The sequence below is a fragment of the Mustelus asterias genome, chromosome 24 (assembly GCF_964213995.1).
Source record: "Mustelus asterias chromosome 24, sMusAst1.hap1.1, whole genome shotgun sequence".
NCBI classification, from domain to species: Eukaryota; Metazoa; Chordata; class Chondrichthyes; order Carcharhiniformes; family Triakidae; genus Mustelus; species Mustelus asterias.
In genome coordinates, this window is record NC_135824.1 from 25,870,235 (window position 1) to 25,888,093 (window position 17,859).

General features: G+C 43.1%; 1 protein-coding gene across 16 annotated transcripts in view; it reads left to right on the forward strand.

The window, feature by feature from the left end:
* Window positions 1-17,859, forward strand: part of LOC144511288 (myocyte-specific enhancer factor 2A-like) — a 229,088-nt gene that overhangs the window by 198,288 nt on the left and 12,941 nt on the right. For all 16 annotated transcript variants that reach the window (XM_078241493.1, XM_078241489.1, XM_078241502.1 and 13 more), the window contains one exon: window positions 16,118-16,302. In XM_078241493.1, coding sequence (XP_078097619.1) covers window positions 16,118-16,302 — 185 coding nt within the window. The remainder of the gene's footprint in view (window positions 1-16,117; window positions 16,303-17,859) is intronic.

The following is a 17,859-nucleotide window of genomic DNA, read 5'->3' on the forward strand; positions in this document are numbered from 1 at the left end:
TAGTCTGCCCTTGAAAGGGTAGTGGTGAGCAGCTTTCTTCAACAGCTGCAGCCCCCCTGGTGAAGGTACCAGTTTGATACAACTGAGTGCCTGGCTGGTCCATATCAGTGGGCAGTTAAGAGTCAACAGCATTACTGTGGATATGCAGGGGCTAGCATTTTTTTTCCCCCTGATTTATTATTTAATTGAACGTTAATTCCCCCAGCTGCTGTGGTGGGATTTGACCTCCTGCCTTTACGGCTTTCATCCAAGCCTCTAGGTTACTAGTCCAGTAACATTATAGTTATGCTACCATTCGCTAAATTCTGCCTTGATTTGGCTCCCAGAAGCAATCAGTTGTTGCCGATAGAAGACACAACCTGACTATTCTTGACTGGGAACTTGGATCAGTTCCTCATTGATTTCACTCTTGTTAGGGTTCCACAATAGTGCCCTATGTAATGTGGCTCCATGTAGAGAATTATTTCAAAGACTGGATCAGGAATTAACCATGTAAAGCTTTGCAATTAAAACTCTCATCTGACTAATTCGACCGCCAGTATGCACATCAGAAAGAAATATATGGGTCAGCAGGTTGCATGTACATCAATACTCACTTGTGTAATGGTCTTTATTTTTGCAAGCTATTTTATATTTGCAGCACTGGTTAATAACTATGGAAGGATTTTTTAATATATAGTAGGAGACATTTTATTTATTCATTCATGAGATGTGGGCATTGCTGGCAAGGCCAGTATTTATTGTCCATCCCTAAGTGCCTTTGGGAAGGTGGTGGCGAGTTGCCCCCTTGAACCATTGCAGTTCATGTGGTGAAGGTAGGCCCACAAAGCTGTTCGCGAGGGAGTTGGTCAGCACGAAAGAATTAAAGTGATGTACAGAAATTATATTGTCACCAAGCGAAGAACCTAGGTAATGAACAAAATGGACTTCAGTATTGTAGTAACTTGAGGTGACTCGATGGGGCAGAGTAACCAATTACATTCGCTTTGAGGACTTTATCAGATGCTGAGAAAAAATACTCTCAAATAGACAAATAAAGCCTAGCAGCCATCTATGCAGTGAAGAGATTTCACCAGCACATCTACGGATGGCATTTCGCTATCGTGTCAGACCACAAACCATTGTTGGGGAGGATAAGCCAGTGCCGCCTATTGCCTCAGCTAGGATGCAGAGATGGGCCTTGCTATACCTTCCACCATAGGCCAGGAACACATACCAAATGCGGATACACTAAGCCTCGGCCCATGGTCGCAGACCATACTGTTAATACCTGTGCCGCAGTAGATAGTATTGGCTTGATATTTTTTGGACACCCTGACTGTCTCAGCAGCCCATCTCAACATTATGTTGTGGACAGATAGGGACCTGTTACTTTTGGAGGTCAAGGAAATGGTACTGACGGGGTGGCAACTCGACCTCTACTTTCTGATATAAGGCAGACAGCACTGGGCGAGCTTTGAAAAACCAAAGCGTAGCCGCAAGAGTTTAAGTAAATTTTGGTTTTAATCCCTTTTATCTTACCCAGTTCTCTCTGGAACACTTCCTGATATTTATAATAGGAGTTCTTGGAATCCTCCCTCCTGGATATTTAAATATTTCCAGCTGGTCCAGTTTTATTCATTTTAATCAGTCCCATCCCATGAGACTGGGTCTCTAAATGATGAGGACTGGTTCCTCCATGATACTGGTAAGGAGGTTGATCTCGCTACCTTAAGTGTCTCTGCTGTATATGTTGCCCGAATGGTTAAGTCTTAAGGACTGCAAACCCTTCTGGAGATGTTTGAATGTTTTTTCACCCCGACAGTGGCTGCGAGGCCCGTGCTGACCTCCATTTTCAGGGGCAGCCGTTAACCATTATGATCTCAGATTACAGTATTTTGTTGGATTTGATTTGTGTGTGTAAACCTTGGATCCCTCCTTTGGTTCCTCTGCCAGCTTATTCACAGGAGTTGTATTCATCATTTCCTCTTTTTTGGAGTGTTCTGTGTGGCCTGCTTTGCTCTACACCAAGCTTGCTGGTGACCCTTCTTTTTACATCTGAAACAGATAAAATTCTTGCACCGGCGCGACTCTGGGTGGTCTCCCCCACACTGAAAACATGCCTCAGACCCTGACGCTGAACGACTCTGCTCAGGCTCCGCAGCACCTTTGCTTGGGCTGTTCCAACCAGCAGACTTTTCCCGACACACATTGTTCACCTTGTGCTGCATGCCTTGTGGCTCGCAGCGCACTCAGTTGCTTGGGACATCTCTACTGCTTTTTCCAGTGAAATCTTGGTTTCAGTGAGCAGTCTCTTTTGGATGTTGGGGTTATTGATTCCGCAAACCAAACGATCCCTCAACATGTCTCCCAATGAAGGCTCAAACTCGGTGCTCAGTCATCGAATTCTGGCCATGAAGCCAGAGACCATCTCTCCTGGCTTCCTAGCCTTTGCATGATAACAGACGTCCGGAGGTTACAGTGATCCTTGATTGAATTGGCTAATTGGTGGAAGGTTTTTGTGCCTGCAGCTTCGGGTGATGTCAAACTCCCCGCCAGGTTGTAAGTCTGTGGCCCGGAGACTGTGAGCAGCTTCTGTTTCTCCTTGGTTCCTACTTCATTTGCTATGCAAAGATACCACGGCCTCTCAAACATACTGCCCCCAAATATCAATCTCGGGGTTGAATGGCTTTATTTTCCTGAATAGCGGCATCTTTAAAATGGAGTCTGTACCTTTTTTTTTTCCTTTGAACTTCAACTTCGAGTGGCCACTCTCCTCCTCCTCGGACTCTACAGTGCGGCTTTCAACGACTGATCTGTCCTCGTCGCCAGTGTAGTAACTCAAGGCGACTCAATGTGGCAAATAACAAACTATATCCTTTGGTTTGTTACTTGCCACATTCAGGAGAACTATATACGACAAAGGGTTTAACAGCACAACTATGTAGGGCTACTCCTAACAACGCTCCGACTCTCACTGCAGCCTCCAGCCCCGGGAATGTACACCCTCCCTCCCGATAGGCCCAGGTTCCTGTGCGCGCACTGCATTGGTTCCGGCCTAGTCATGTGGCCTGTGAAGAATTGCCCATTAATGGGGCCACAATACCTCAAAAACTGGTTATTTCTTATCCAACTAGTTAGTCTTTCTTTCTGCCAATCATTCTGCAATAGCATTGACAGGAATCTTTGCAGCCCAGATGGTTCTCCAGGTTGGAACTGAATGTGCGGCAAATGGCTTGCAAAGGGAAACCAATTTAATTCTACAAATTCTGTAGAATTGTTGAGAGACATTTATTATTTAAAGGATTTTTAAAACACTACCTTTATTCCGGCCGATTATTTATTTATTTTTTTAGTTCACCCCAAAAAACAACATGGAGATAATTGGTAGGTGATGCAAAATTTTTGAAAATTCACATACCATCTCTGTACACATGCATGCAAATAAACTGTGTTTTCAAGCTTGTTACCTGGGATGTGATTTGATAGCCAAATGTTACAGCCAGTGATTAGAATTTTACTTGTTTATTGGGATTAGCAAACATATGCTATGATGATTTTTAAACCAGGAGAACTTCAGGTAAGCACGGGAATGTCAGGATTATTTTCCTAGGCAGAGTAAGTTTCAGGAAATAAAAACAAATGACTGCGGATGCTGGAATCTGAAACCAAAAGAGAAAATGCTGGAAAATCTCAGCAGGTCTGGCAGAACAAGAACAAAGAACAATACAGCACAGGAACAGGCCCTTCGGCCCTCCAAGCCCGCGCCGCTCCCCGGTCCAGGATTGAATCCTGAATCCAGGATCCCCGCCCAATTTTCCAGCCTATCTACATACCAATATCCTATCCACCGAGTTGTCCCTCACAGCTACGATGCTTTGTTCATTACAACCTATTAACTCACCCCCACCCCCCCATTCCAGACCATGTGATCTCCAGGGAGAGGCGAAAACCCAGAGTGAAAAACCCCAGGGCCAATATGGGGAAAAAAAATCTGGGAAATTCCTCTCCGACCCCCTGAGGCAATCGAAACGAGTCCAGGAGATCACAATGGCCCTGATCGGGAAATGCTTCCCAACCCTAGTCATTTCCACTTCCACGAACACCATATGAATTCCCTGCCCCCGAGACAGGTTCCCAACTATCCGCAGTCTCGCTCTGTACTGGCACCAGCAAGATGGCCAAAGGGTCATCTGGACTCTCAACGTCAGCTCTTTTCTCTCCTTACAGATGTTGCCAGACCTGCTGAGATTTTCCAGCATTTTCTCTTCTGGTTTAAGTTTTAGGAAATAGTAGTTTGCATTTGTGTGTTCTTGTAATTTCGTGACACGTCCACTCGAGAGATATTTTTGTATGAATTGAAGCTCGACCTGGCAAGCACCTTCACTCGATTTATAAAATAATTTGTCATGTGAACATTGCATTTTGAAAATGCCACATTCTAATTAGATACACAATGTACTTTCGCTGATAGGAACACATCACATCTATTGGAGGAATCCCACACGGTATGCTTCTTGCGTGACTGGAGGTAAACCTTTCTTCCGCTCCCCATGTCTTAATGGCAGTGTGTTGTCTTTAAATATGGTCTCGGATGTAAAGCCGTCTTCTTTGATGTTAAAAACTAAAATTGCAGGATGAACAGCTCAACATGTTTTAAAACAATATTTAAAAAGAAATGAAGGAATTTGTTTTAAGGAAAAGCTCACTTCTGAACGTGCTACTGTTATCTGTCACTGCCTTCCCCACTAAGTATAGGAAACTGTCACATTTACAAGTGTGAAGAAACTGTCACATTTACAAGTGTGATTTTCTTCCCTGCTGCCTGTTTTACCATTTAATTCATATTCTCATCTCCTCATTCACGAGCTGACCTGAGCCCAGGTCTGTGCCTCTATCACTCTAAGACCCTGACAGTAAGGAGATTTGCAAGTGTCCCTCTGACCTTTTTTTGGTTTCCCCTTCTTACTGTTATTTTCATTATAAATTTTAAACATTTTTTTAATTTAATCAGCTGGCAGTTAAATTGCGAAACATGAAAGTATGAATTTTTTTAAAAAAAAATTTCTATCACCATTGATTAGCCTAATAAGATCATCAGAGTTAGGAGCAGGAGTTGACCATTTGGCCCATTAAGCCTGCTCCACCATTCACTCCACCATTCAACAAGATCATGGCTGATCTGATTGTGGCTTAATACTACTTTCCTATCTGTCCCCCACAACTCCTGACTCTCTTGTCAATCAAACATTTGTCTTAACTTGAATATATTTAATGATCCAGCCTCTGTTGTTCTCTGGAAGATAATTCCAATTAATGATCCTCTGAGAGAAGAAATTCCTCTTTATCTCTGTCTTAGATGGGAGACCCTTTATTTTTAAACAGTGCCCCTAGACCCAGACTTCCTCACCAGGGGAAACATCCGCCCAGCATCTACTCTGTCAAACCCCCTCAATCTTGTATGTTTCAATGAGGTCGGCCCCGTTTGTTTGAAAACCAGTTGCCTGAGAAATGTCAACAGGCATTCATCCATGTTAAACTCCTCTTGTTTGCCAGGATTCATGTGATTACCCACTGCTGATTGCCCCTCTCCTGACCCTGGCTTTTCCTGGTCTTGCACTGCTGCTATGTTAACAGGAGCTGATCTGAGTGTAGTGGCTATCTCTTGGCAAAGGGCTGACTGGTTTCATAGCTTCCATCCCTGGTCTGCCTTTTGACATCCGTCCCGAGCCTACTTCCTGACCTCTAGCCTTACCCGCCTTCCGGACGTGGCCTCTGTAAACCCCCTGAGCCTCTAACCCGCACACAGCATGTACCATGACTCTCCATCCCAGCCACCGCTATCTGCTGATTTTGGATTATTTTAGTTCAGTTTTGCCTTGTCTTCATTCCAGGCCACAACCCTAAACCAATCTAAAAATAAAATTCTCTAACTTTAGTAAAACCTACTCAGGATTTTACAGTGCACGCTAGCTCAGATCTGAACTCAAATGTAAAAATGTAATTGTTTTTGAAATCATTGCTATTATTTATATAGTCAGATCTTTTATCTTTGACCTTGTGTAATGAATAATTCACACAACATAATTAGCTGCACCAATTGCAGTTAATATGCATTTAGAACTTTGTAATCATTGCAACTTTAAGCCCCTCTGCTATTTACATCAGAACGGAACATTTGACCGCTAGCTAGCTACCAAAACATCCGTATTTTGAGTTGTCAGTATGGCCGAGTGGTCTAAGGCGCCAGACTCAAGGAGTGTGCCTTGTTTAAAATCCTACTGTTGCCAAAAGGGATTGTAGCTGTTGGCTGGTTAGCGCAGTTGGTTAGAGCATGGTGCTAATAACAACACCAAGGTTGCAGTTTCGATCCCTGTACTGGCCAGTTGCAATTACCCGTGCTTATACAATCCTTTTGCCTACAGAGCTTGCTTTGCCATTCAGGACGATTGCTGTGTGATTAAATGTCACAGCCTGCACGAGAGTTGACTCACTATACGGATGTTATATGCTTTCTTAGTCAATTTCTGGCATGCGTCTGAAAAGCATCTAATTAAGTCAGCCAGATTACTCCAGCTCCTGATTATTGATTGATTATCACACCATATGTGGAATGTTGGGGCATTGTTTTAATACATCATACCTTGAAAGTGACATTATGTTGGAGAGAATTCAGAGAACGTTCATGAGGATGAGTCAACTCTTTAAACTTCGTGTGTGATTGCAGAATGAGAAAACACAAGTACAACCAAATTGGTGAAGCTGGAGATTAGAAGAAACTTTCTTTTCTAATAAAATATCAGATTTGTGAATCAGACTTCCTTCAAAATCATCCAATGTTCTAGCCTTTGGTTCCTGCATGAATAAAATAGGATTAATAAGTTCATAAGATATAGGAGCAGAATTAGGCCATCAGGTCCACTCCACCATTCGATCATGACTGATATGCTCCTCATCCCCATTTTCCTGCTTTCTCCACATAACCCTTCAACCCATTACCAATTAAAAATCTGTCTAACTCCTCCTTAAATTTACTCACTGTCCCAGCATCCACTGCACTTTGGGGTAGCAAATTCCACAGATTCACAACCTTTTGGGAGAAGTAGTTTCTCCTCAACTCTGTTTTAAATTTGCTACCCCTTATCCTAAGACTATGACCTCTCGCTCTACAATGCCCCACAAGAGAAAGCATCTGCTCCAAGTCCACTTTATCCATACCTTTTATCATCTTGTATACCTCAATTTGATCTCCCCTCGTATTAATCCTATAAGGCAGACCAGAAATAGAAATAGATGAACAAATAGTTTACAGACCATTATAGTTTATCGTTTGTTAACTGTAGACTAACAATAGCCACGATTGAATTATATAGATAAATGTCAGAAACTTCCGACCTCCTCTGCGGCTGGGATTCTCCAGTCCTGCTGCAGTGCATGGAGTTTTGGCTGAGCGCCAAATTCTCCATTCTTGCTGGCAGCGGGGATGGGGTGAATGAGATTGGATATCGCTCATAGGGTGGAATTTTCCTGTCCCCCCTGCCACGGGAGCGGGACACGGACCATGCGAAGGTCCATTTACCTCGGGCAGGATTTTCCGACCTTAGGGCAAGCGTGGCTGGAAAATCCTGCCCATAATGGCCAAACATTTTAACTTGGTGGCAAACCATAAAACTCTGGTTAACTGTAGCATAATTGTATACTTTGGAGGGCTAGAAGATACAGTTTGTGTGGTAGGTAGTGTCGAAATTGAAGAAAATGTTTGCTTGAGGGCGGCACAGTGGTTAGCATTGCTACCTCACAGCACCAGGAACCCAGGTTCAATTCCAGACTTGGGTGACACTGTGGAGATTGCACGTTCTCCCGTGTGTGCCTGGGTGGCCTCCGGGTGATCCGATTTCCTCCCACACTCCAAAGCTGTGCAGGTTAGGTGGATTGGCCATGCTAAATTGCCCCTTAGTGTGGCAAGATTAGGTAGATTATCCATAGTAAATGTGTGGGGTTATAGGGATATGGCAGGGGGGGGGGAGGCCTGGTAAGATACTCTCTCAAAGCATTGGTGCAGACTCAATGGGCCAAATGGCCTCCTCCTGCCCTGTAGGGATTCTATTATTCAATGAGACAGCTTCATTGAGCTTCTGAAAAGCTCCTTCACCTATTTGATGAGTTCTGACTCTGTTTTGGATTAGCAGAAAGTGAATTCCAAAACTCGGTAGCCTATTAATTCCCTATGATTTGTTTAAAGGTTAATAAAGTTGTTAGCAGCTGAATGAATGGAATGGCAACATCTCCAGATTTTCAATGTTGTCCAAATGATTCCTGGGGATGCTCTTCTAAAATAAATCTACAGTACATTGTTTCAAGTAGCAGCAACAGCCAGGTGCTTCAGAGGTGGAAACAAAAAAATAGTGGCCAAGCCCACGATGGAGATATTGGAAGGGAAGGAACAGAAGAAAAGCTTGAGATGGGATTCTACAGCCGCATGCACTCCAAGACCGAAAATTCCCACCCAACCTCAATGTACCTTTGAATGGTCTGCCAAATTTCCTGTCTGGCCGCTACGATTCCCGTGGCAGGCGAGGCTGGAGAATTTCGGCTTTGGTCAAAAAGAGAGTCCTTAAGAAGGAAAGGTTTATGGAGAGCAAAGGTAAAATCGCCAGAGTTCCAGATGACCATAGGCTGCTCTCCCCTTCAAGGGCAGTGATTTAACCTCAGGATTACCACACCCCAGATGAGGTTAAGAATGTGGGCCCATAGATAACTTCAGCCGGTACAGAAATTGAACCCACACAGTTGGCATCTGCATCAGGAATCAACTGTCCAGCCAGCTGAACCTCCAGCACTTGCGGTGCATAGGTGGCTGGAGGCACAGAAACAGGGGTGGGAAAAGATAGGGAAGATGCACGAGGGGTCAGAGTAAAAGTGATGCAAAGCCTGAATGGCATGAAAAAGTTGTGATGTGGAGATGCCGGCGTTGGACTGGGGTAAACACAGTAAGAAGTTTAACAACACCAGGTTAAAGTCCAACAGGTTTATTTGGTAGCAAAAGCCACACAAGCTTTCGGAGCTCCAAGCCCCTTCTTCAGGTGAGTGGGAATTCTGTTCACAAACAGGGCATATAAAGACACAGACTCAATTTACATGAATAATGGTTGGAATGCGAATACTTACAGCTAATCAAGTCTTTAAGATACAAACAACGTGAATGGAGAGCTTCACGACAGGCTAAAAAGATGTGTATTGTCTCCAGACAAGACCTGAAGAAGGGGCTTGGAGCTCCGAAAGCTTGTGTGGCTTTTGCTACCAAATAAACCTGTTGGACTTTAACCTGGTGTTGTTAAACTTCTTACTATGAAAAAGTTGGTCAGGTTAGAGAGAACTATCGAGATGTTAAAGGTCAGGCCGCAAACTAGAACAGGCAGCTATGTTTTTTGGATTGTGAGAGAACAAGGATCGTGCTGGAGAGTTGTTGGCCAGATCGTGTTGGGCTGAAACCCAGAAGCTATTGCTCCATTTGAAATGAAGGTTATTTAACTCCCTCAGGACATTATCAAACAATTTTAAAAAGCACCTAATGTTGGAAATCATATTGTTTGAAAGACCTGAATTAACCAACAGAGTGCACTCTCCCTCGCATCATCCTTCAGTTATTTCTTGTAATAATTAAAATTACTGTTGTGTTCAGAAGCAGAGACTTGGGAAAGCTTATTTTCTAAAGGGTGAAAAATAAATATTGAGTTCAATGTTTCCAATAGCAATGATGATCACTACAGAAGCTCAGTTGTTCACTTTAAGGCTGGTCGCACGCACAATCAGAATAGTCATTCTTCTAACAGCTAGATGGAACTTTAAGACCATAAGATATAGGAGCAGAATTAGACCATTCAGCCCATCGAAGCAGACCATTCCATCATGGCTGATATGTTTCTCAACCCCATTCTCCCACCTTTTCCCCGTAACCTTTGAGCCCCTTACCAATCAAGAACCTATCTATCGCTGTCTTCAATATACTCAATGACCTGGCCTCCACAGCCTTCTGTGGCATTGAATTCCATAGATTCACCACCCTCTGGCTGAAGAAATTCATCCTCACCTCGTTTCTAAAGGGTCGTCCCTTTACTCTGAGGCTGTGCCCTCACATTCTAGTCTCTCCGACTAATGGAAACATCCTCCCCATATCCACTCTCTCCAGGCCTTTTTAATATTCTGTGAGTTTCAATGAGATTTCCCCCCCCCCCACCCCCCATCCTTCTAACTCCATCGAGTACAGACCCATAGTCCTTAAATGCTCCTCTTACGTCAAGCTTTTCATTCCCGGGATCATTCTCATGAATCTCCTCTGGACCCTCTCTGAGGTCAGCACATCCTTCCTTCGAGACTGGGCGCAAAATTACTCAATATTCCAAATTTACTTTCCTACCTTTCGGCTAGTCCTGTATCTTCTGGGCAAAGCAAACCAGAGAAGCTCGGGGCAGTATGGCATTGTAAATTCCAGACAGGCAATTCCCTCTTTTGTTTTTTTCCTCAAATGGGCAAAACCCCTCTCCAAACGCAACTCTCAATGTCTTGGGGTTGGGTGACATTTGCTTAGCAGAAAAGACTATGCAATATTTTCTTTATCCCAATGTAAAAACGAGGTGAGAAAAACCTTCTGATAGGTAGTTTGTCCAATCCCTACAAAAAAAAACATTATAATTTGCAAGGGTCAATGAGAAAACATTCAGTTCATCACAATTCATTTATTTTTTGGACAATTTTAAATTTGTCCTTCCGTATCTCCTTCACAACAAAATCGCTAGATGGCAGTAAAGTGGATAACACTGATTTGAGATGACAACCTGTAGAACAATGGATCACAGCTATGTATGAGGGTGTGCTCATTTTTTGACAGCTGTGAAATGAAAAGGCCAGGTGGTTTTCTACTTATTATTTGTATTGGATAAACTCCAGACAAACTTATTTGCATGTTGCATTGAAAATGAAAATATTATGCAATGTAATTTAAAAAAAATGGAATAGGGTATAATTGTGTAAAGTGCACTCACTCTGAAGTGGGTATAATATTGCCGGTTTTACTGAACCACGCGGTGACACAATGGTTGGCACTGCTGCCTCTCAGCACCTGGGATTCGGATTTGATTCCCAGCTTGGGTCACTGTCTGTGCAGAGTCTGCGTGTTCTCCCCGTGTCTGCGTGGGTTTCCACTGGGTGCTCCAGTTTCCTCCCACAGTCCGAAAGATGTGCTGGTTAGGTGCATTGGCCATGCTAAAATCTCCTTCAGTGTACCCGAACAGGTGCCGGAGTGTGGCGACTAGGGGATCTTCACAGCAACTTCATTGCAGTGTTAATGTAAGCCTACTTGTGACACTAATAAATAACACCAATGATTAATCTTTTGCCTTCAAGCTGATAGTTTGAGGTTTGTATGTAGGTGGTGCATACAAAAAAAACTCTATTTAAAACCATTTTTTAAATGTTAATTATAATGGGTATCTTGTCCTGATACAAATATCTTATCAACCAGCACAGAAATGATACGTTTGTTCTCTTTGGTGTGCAGTTTTGTAGAAGTAAATGATCAGCATATGTTCTAAGGTTTCAGTTTTCACGCTTCACTGGGTGTTACAGATGAGTTTGCTGTTAAGCAGGCCTGTATTATATTCAATTTTTGTACCATCATGTCTCCACATGGACTCGTGCACAACAGGAGCAAGAATCAAAATAGGAAACCTTTATTGTAGACATTTCCAGTTGATTTAACCCCAACAGTTGAGCTGCTCCGGCCAGTTTTAGTCACCTTAAGATGTTAAGCCTAAGCTTTACATTTTATGCCCTGTTTTCATATTACACTTTATTGTAACACACATGTAGTGCAAAGATCCTAGCAGAGGGCAATGGAAACTCGCTCTGATTCTGTTTCATTATTTCCACCAAGATCTACAACTCAAGCAGATAGTCTGGCAGTGCTGAGAATTGTGTCACCTTCCTGTGTGTTGGTTTGAGCTGAAACAATCCAACAAACAGGAGCAGTGCTCCAAAAGCTCGTGATTCCAAATAAACCTGTTGGACTTTAATCTGGTGTTGTGAGACTTCTTATTAAGCCCACCCCAGTCCAACGCCAGCATCTCCTCATCAACACACATCATGACATAGCAACATTAATAGAAGTGGAACTGCCCTTTATTCACAGGGCAGAGGGTTTGGGGGGAGGCACTTAATTGACGCAAGCTAACTTTTGCCTGTTAGCTTTGAGTTATTCCGTTTCTTCCAAACCTCAGAACATGCCGAGGCAGATGATTGTTTAAAGCAGCTCACATAGATGAATTGAATTTTTTTTTTAAGGAGTTGGCAATTTTTGAAGGAGTTGGCAATGTCATTTAAAACTCTGCTATATAATCCTAATTAGACCTTTATTAGGGTAAGAGGGAGAGAACTCCAGATCACAAATACAGTTAATAAGGGCATTTAGCCCATCTTGGTTCTTAGATTTTTGCCTGCACCTGTCCATCTGGAAGTCTGTTCTAGGAATTGATCAATTGAACTGGAAGGTTATCTCCTTCAGGCTGGTGCTCTCTTTAGAAAAGTGAAGATTGAAGAATGACTTGATAGAGGCAAATTATGACCGTGTTTGATGAGGTATCCTGACTTGGAACTATTCTAGCTTAGAAGTATATCATAATTTCTTCCCTGTTGCTGGATCAAAATTCAGGAAATTCCTTCCCAACAGCACTGTTGCTGTACAACCCACACCACATAGGCTACAGCAGTTCAAGAAGGTGATTCGTTACCACCTTATCAAAGGATGGGCAGGCAATGAATGCTGGCCTAGCCAGGTGGCAACCACATCCCATGAACAAAAGGGAAAAGATGTAGAGAAGGTAGTTCCACTTGTGGTCAAGACCAGAAATAGGCCACAAACGTAAAATAATCACTTATAAATTCAGCCGGGAATCAGGAGAAACATCTTCACCCAAAATGGGTTAGAATGTATAACTCATTGCCACAGGGAACAGATGAGGCAAATACTCTTTTCAAAGCTAGATAAGGGCATGAGGAAGAAAGGAAATAGGGTATGCTGATGTAGTTTGATGAAGAAGGTAGTAGAAAGCTTATGTGGAGCATAGGCCCTGCATGAACTAGTTGGACCAAGTGCCTGTCTCTACAGTAAATACTTTGTAATTGATGAAGACCTTTCTGATATCGGTCCTAAAATTACCTCCCATTAGTTCAAGTCTGTATCCTCTCTCTGACTCGCGCAATTGGAATTCGGGTAGGTTAACCTTCTCTGTACCCTTTGCTTTCTTGACTACCTTGATAAGGTCACACCTCAGACACTCACTATCCAGATTGAAAAACAATTCTCTCCAGACTTTCCTCATAACTCAGATCCCGGATACTAGGGTTCAGCTGGCTCGTCTCTGCTTTGTCTACCTTGACTACCTCCCAGAACTGACCATGGTGTGGCCTGACTAGCATTCCAGTTCACCATTATTTCCTCTGACTTGGCTTTGTACCTCAACATTCTGTTGGTCTTCGTTGTTTGGCATTCAATGTTCAACATGTTCAGTCAGTCCACCAAGGCACTCTCTTCATCCTTGGTTACTTCAACATCATTCACAGAAGACATTTATTGCCTGTTTTCCCTTTCCGGTTGAATTACTTCATATTTTTCTGCAGTAATTTTTTCAAACCACTTCTGTTATATTCAACTCTTGCTGCAAATTCTAGGCTGCCTCTTTTCATGTAACTGGCTCTCCTCATTTACCATCCTTTGCAAATTACAGTGGCACAGTGGTTAGCACTGCTGCCTTACAGTGCCAGGAACCCAGGTTCGATTCTGGCCTTGGGTCACTGTCTGTACGGAGTCTGCACATTCTCCTCGTGGGTTTCCTCCGGGTGCTCCGATTTCCTCCCACAGTCTGAAAGATATGCTGGTTAGGTGCATTGACCAAGCTAAATTTTCCCTCAGTGTACTACTTGTGATACTAATAAATAAAATAAAAATTTGACCAATTTGTACCGAGTTACTAATTATAAACAGTAATGGTTTCAACACTGACATGACTTCTATAATCAGAGGGTACTTGGATTACAACAGAATATTAATATATCTGTTCTTAAAAAGTACAGTTAATATATTGAGACTGGCTTCATTATGTTACTCGTGCTAGGGGAGCACAGTACTCTCGTAATTGAAGTCATTTGCCGAAAGGTTGTTAAGCAGTCATGTTGTTTTTGGAATTCATGATCTGGCAGTGTTTTATTCATGGGCAGCTGACTGTCTGCCTTGGTCAAATGGTTCCTTTTAACAATGATGGTGTTTGTGTGGTCATGTATTTAAGGTAACAATCCTTAGGCAACTTTCTGGTCTCAGGCTACCGATGGGAAGCCCCTCCTATCAGAAGGGTATTCATGAGCACGATTGTCTGTTTAACATGTCTAATTTTCAACTTGTGACTGAAGAGCGGGGTTAAAAATTTACACCTAGAAATATATCTCTCTATTTAAGGACTAAAATTTTCCACATTGCTTTTTTTTTGGAGAGATTATTTATCGCTAATTTTAAAAGAAAACCTTTGCCCTGCAAGAGGAGGTCCCTTCTAATCGACTTCTTGGATGACATTTGATTTAAAACACACTGTCTGGTCTCTCGTTGATCCTTGGATACAGTTCCTGGGGAGCTCAGCTGTGAAATGTTTGGCAGCCTCATGTAATCAGGAAAGAAAGATACATTTTCAATTTATTTTGCTCATTGGATGTGCGATAGAGGAATGACTAAATCTTGCAGTTCATTTGAAACCATCAAATACAAAAGATTTTATAGAAGCTTACCAATCCAAAGATTTGTGGGTTAGGTGGATTGGCCATACTAAATTAGCGTCAGGTGGATTAGTAGGGTAAATAAGTGGGGTTACAGGGATAGGCCTGGGTGGGATTGTTGTCGGTACAGGCACGATGGGCCGAATGGCCTCCTTCCGTACTGTCGGGATTCTCTGAAGCTATGATTCAATGTAAAGTTAGAGTTAGTAACCTTGGGTGGAAGTTAATGCTTTGTTCTGTGGCAAGTTTGGTAGTGGGGGGCATTTGATCAGGCAGGAAGGTATTGGGTCATTTATTTGGGCAATTAATGCACACTGAAGGGCTTCATCCTGCTGCTGCTGGTTTTAACCCAGTGGTAAGGGAAGGGGGGGCTCGACATGTGGGTAGTGCGACGAGCAGTCCTCTCGAGGGGGTTCTTGTGGCCTCTGGGGAAGGTGGAGGGCATCCATTACTTAAAGGCATCAAGTGCCTTTTCTGAGGGACGCGGCATCAGGAAGGAGGGGGCTTGCTGAGAGCCAACCCCTGCTCTTGCTGTTGAATGCACTCCTCCCGCCATTTTTCACCTCCGGCCTTGGATTCAACGACAACTTTCTATGTCGGGTGGGTGTTGTATCAGCAGCAGCAGCCATTCGCTTCTTGCCGCCCAAAGCTGCTGGCCTCTGGCTATCAGGTCTCAATGGACGGGACCACCAACTGTCTCCTGGTCTCCAAATTTGATTGAGGGGGGACTTATGCAATAGGCTCCTTCCTGGCCAAGGACAGTGGCATCACTAAACGTACTCCAACACAGGCCATGTCATTCTGATCATGGAGAGGTGACGGCCTAGTGGTATTATCGCTAGACTATTAATCCAGAAGCTCAACTAATGTTCTGGGAGCATGGGTTCAAATCCCAGCATGGCAGATGGTGGAATTTGAATTCAATAAAAAAAAATCTGGAATTAAGAATCTACTGATGACCATTGTCAATTGTTGAAAAACCCATCTGGTTCACTAATGTCCTTTAGGGAAGGAAATCTGCTGTCCTTACCTGGTCTGGCCTACATATGACTCCAGAGCCACAGCAATGTGGTTGACTCTCAATTGCCCTCTGAAATGGCCAAGCAAGCCACTCAGTTCAAGGCCAACTAAGGATGAGCAATAAATGCTGGCCAGCCAGCGATACTCATGTCCCAAGAATGAATAAAATAAAGCATGGATGGGCCACGTGCCTGGTGACTGTGAAGGACTGCAAAATTAGCCAAGAAACCAAGTCCCAAATGTAATAAAAGGGAATAAATGAATGAATTAATCTTTTTAATTTATTTTTAATCAATTTCAGGAAATGGTTTTGTTAACCCCCGTGCTTCGCCTGGCCTGCTGTGCTCCACAGGTGGCAATGGATTAGGGAAAGTAATGCCCACAAAGTCTCCGCCCCCTCCTGGCGGGAATGTTGGAATGAACAATCGCAAGCCAGACCTTCGAGTAGTGATTCCACCAACTAGCAAGGGCATGATGCCACCTCTGGTGAGTCCATTCGAAAATGCTGCAATGCAGATTACATCAACACATTCATTAGTAGCTCCATCACTCTTCTTTTATTCTGCTATTTTGGAAATGATGAGCAGAATGCCTCACAGGAAAGAGTGGGTATACTATGTCCCTGGGTACACAGCATGCAGGAGCCGTGCCATGAAATATTCAAAATGTTAACAAAGCAAATATATTGTGAACACACTCAGAATACCTCCCAATAAAGCATCAGTTTACTTTTAAATAGTACCTCCTATACAACAAAATGCCCAGTGCAGTTCTTTAGGGAGGATGGATGTAATAAATAGGAAAGGTGACCTGAATCATGTTCCATGGTAAAGGTTTGTGAAAGAGGAGATAGGATAATGGAGCTGGGTAATAACACCAGTGTACTAATTGTATGCTGGATTTGCACGCAGAGGATAGTTGAACAGGCAGAATAGAGAAAATTCTTGGAAGAGTTAGAAGGATTATACCTAATTAGGTGTGAAGGAGATGGTGTGGATTGGCAACCACAGGAGTGATAGTTATGCAAGGTTTCCTGAAAGACAAGATCCATGTCTCAGAGTTGGAGTTAGTCTAAGGTGGAGCTGGGGCCACTAGTGAGGGAGAATGTCAGAGTAATTGAGTTTCAGTGGCTCAGCAGCACAGGTAGGGTGATGTTTCAGAGGTGAAAGTGAGCAGTCTTGTACATGGTGTTGAAAGGAACACAAAAGCATAACTTTAGATTCAATCTAAGCAAGTGCCAGGATGGGATGTGGAATTACTGCTTGAGGCAGAATGTGGGAGCCAAACAATTATCTTCCATCTTGCTGACATTGAACTGCTGCAAGCCCTGGCTCCTTGATTTTGATTTGATTCAATTTGTTATTGTCACGATTTGGGATATAGTGAAAAGTATTGTTTCTTGGCCACTATACAGATAAAACATACCGTTTATAGAGTACACAGAAGAGAAAGAAAGGAGGGTGCAGCATATAATGTTACAGTTATAGCAAGAGAAAGATCTGCTTAATATTCAGTAGGTTCATTCAAAAATCTGATGGCAGCAGGGAAGAAGCTGTTCTTGAGTCGGTTGGTATGTGATCTCAGACTTCTGTATCTTCTTCCCAACGGAAGAAGGTGGAAGAGAGTATGTCCGGGGTGCGTGGGGTCCTTGATTATGCTGGCTGCTTTTCCGAGGCAGCGGGAAGTGTTGATGGATGGGAGGCTGGTTTGCGTGATATACTGGGAATCCTGTAGGATTTGATGTTGGCTAGCTAGCACATCAGAGTCGGGGTGAAACAGAAAGTTAACGTTGGTGTCATTGATGTGCTTGTAGATGCTGACCCTATATTTGAAAATGATAGCAGTGAGGGACAGCATATTAAGTTGGAATAGGAGGAGGCTGTGGATGGAATACGCCAGGTGCTGTGGGTATGTGAGGAGAATCTATTCAAGAAAAATCAACTAACTACATTGAGAAAGATGAGATGGAAACCAGGAACTGACAGTGCAGTGGGTGCCATGAGAATCTAAAGCAAAGATCATGATTGTTTTCATTTCAATATA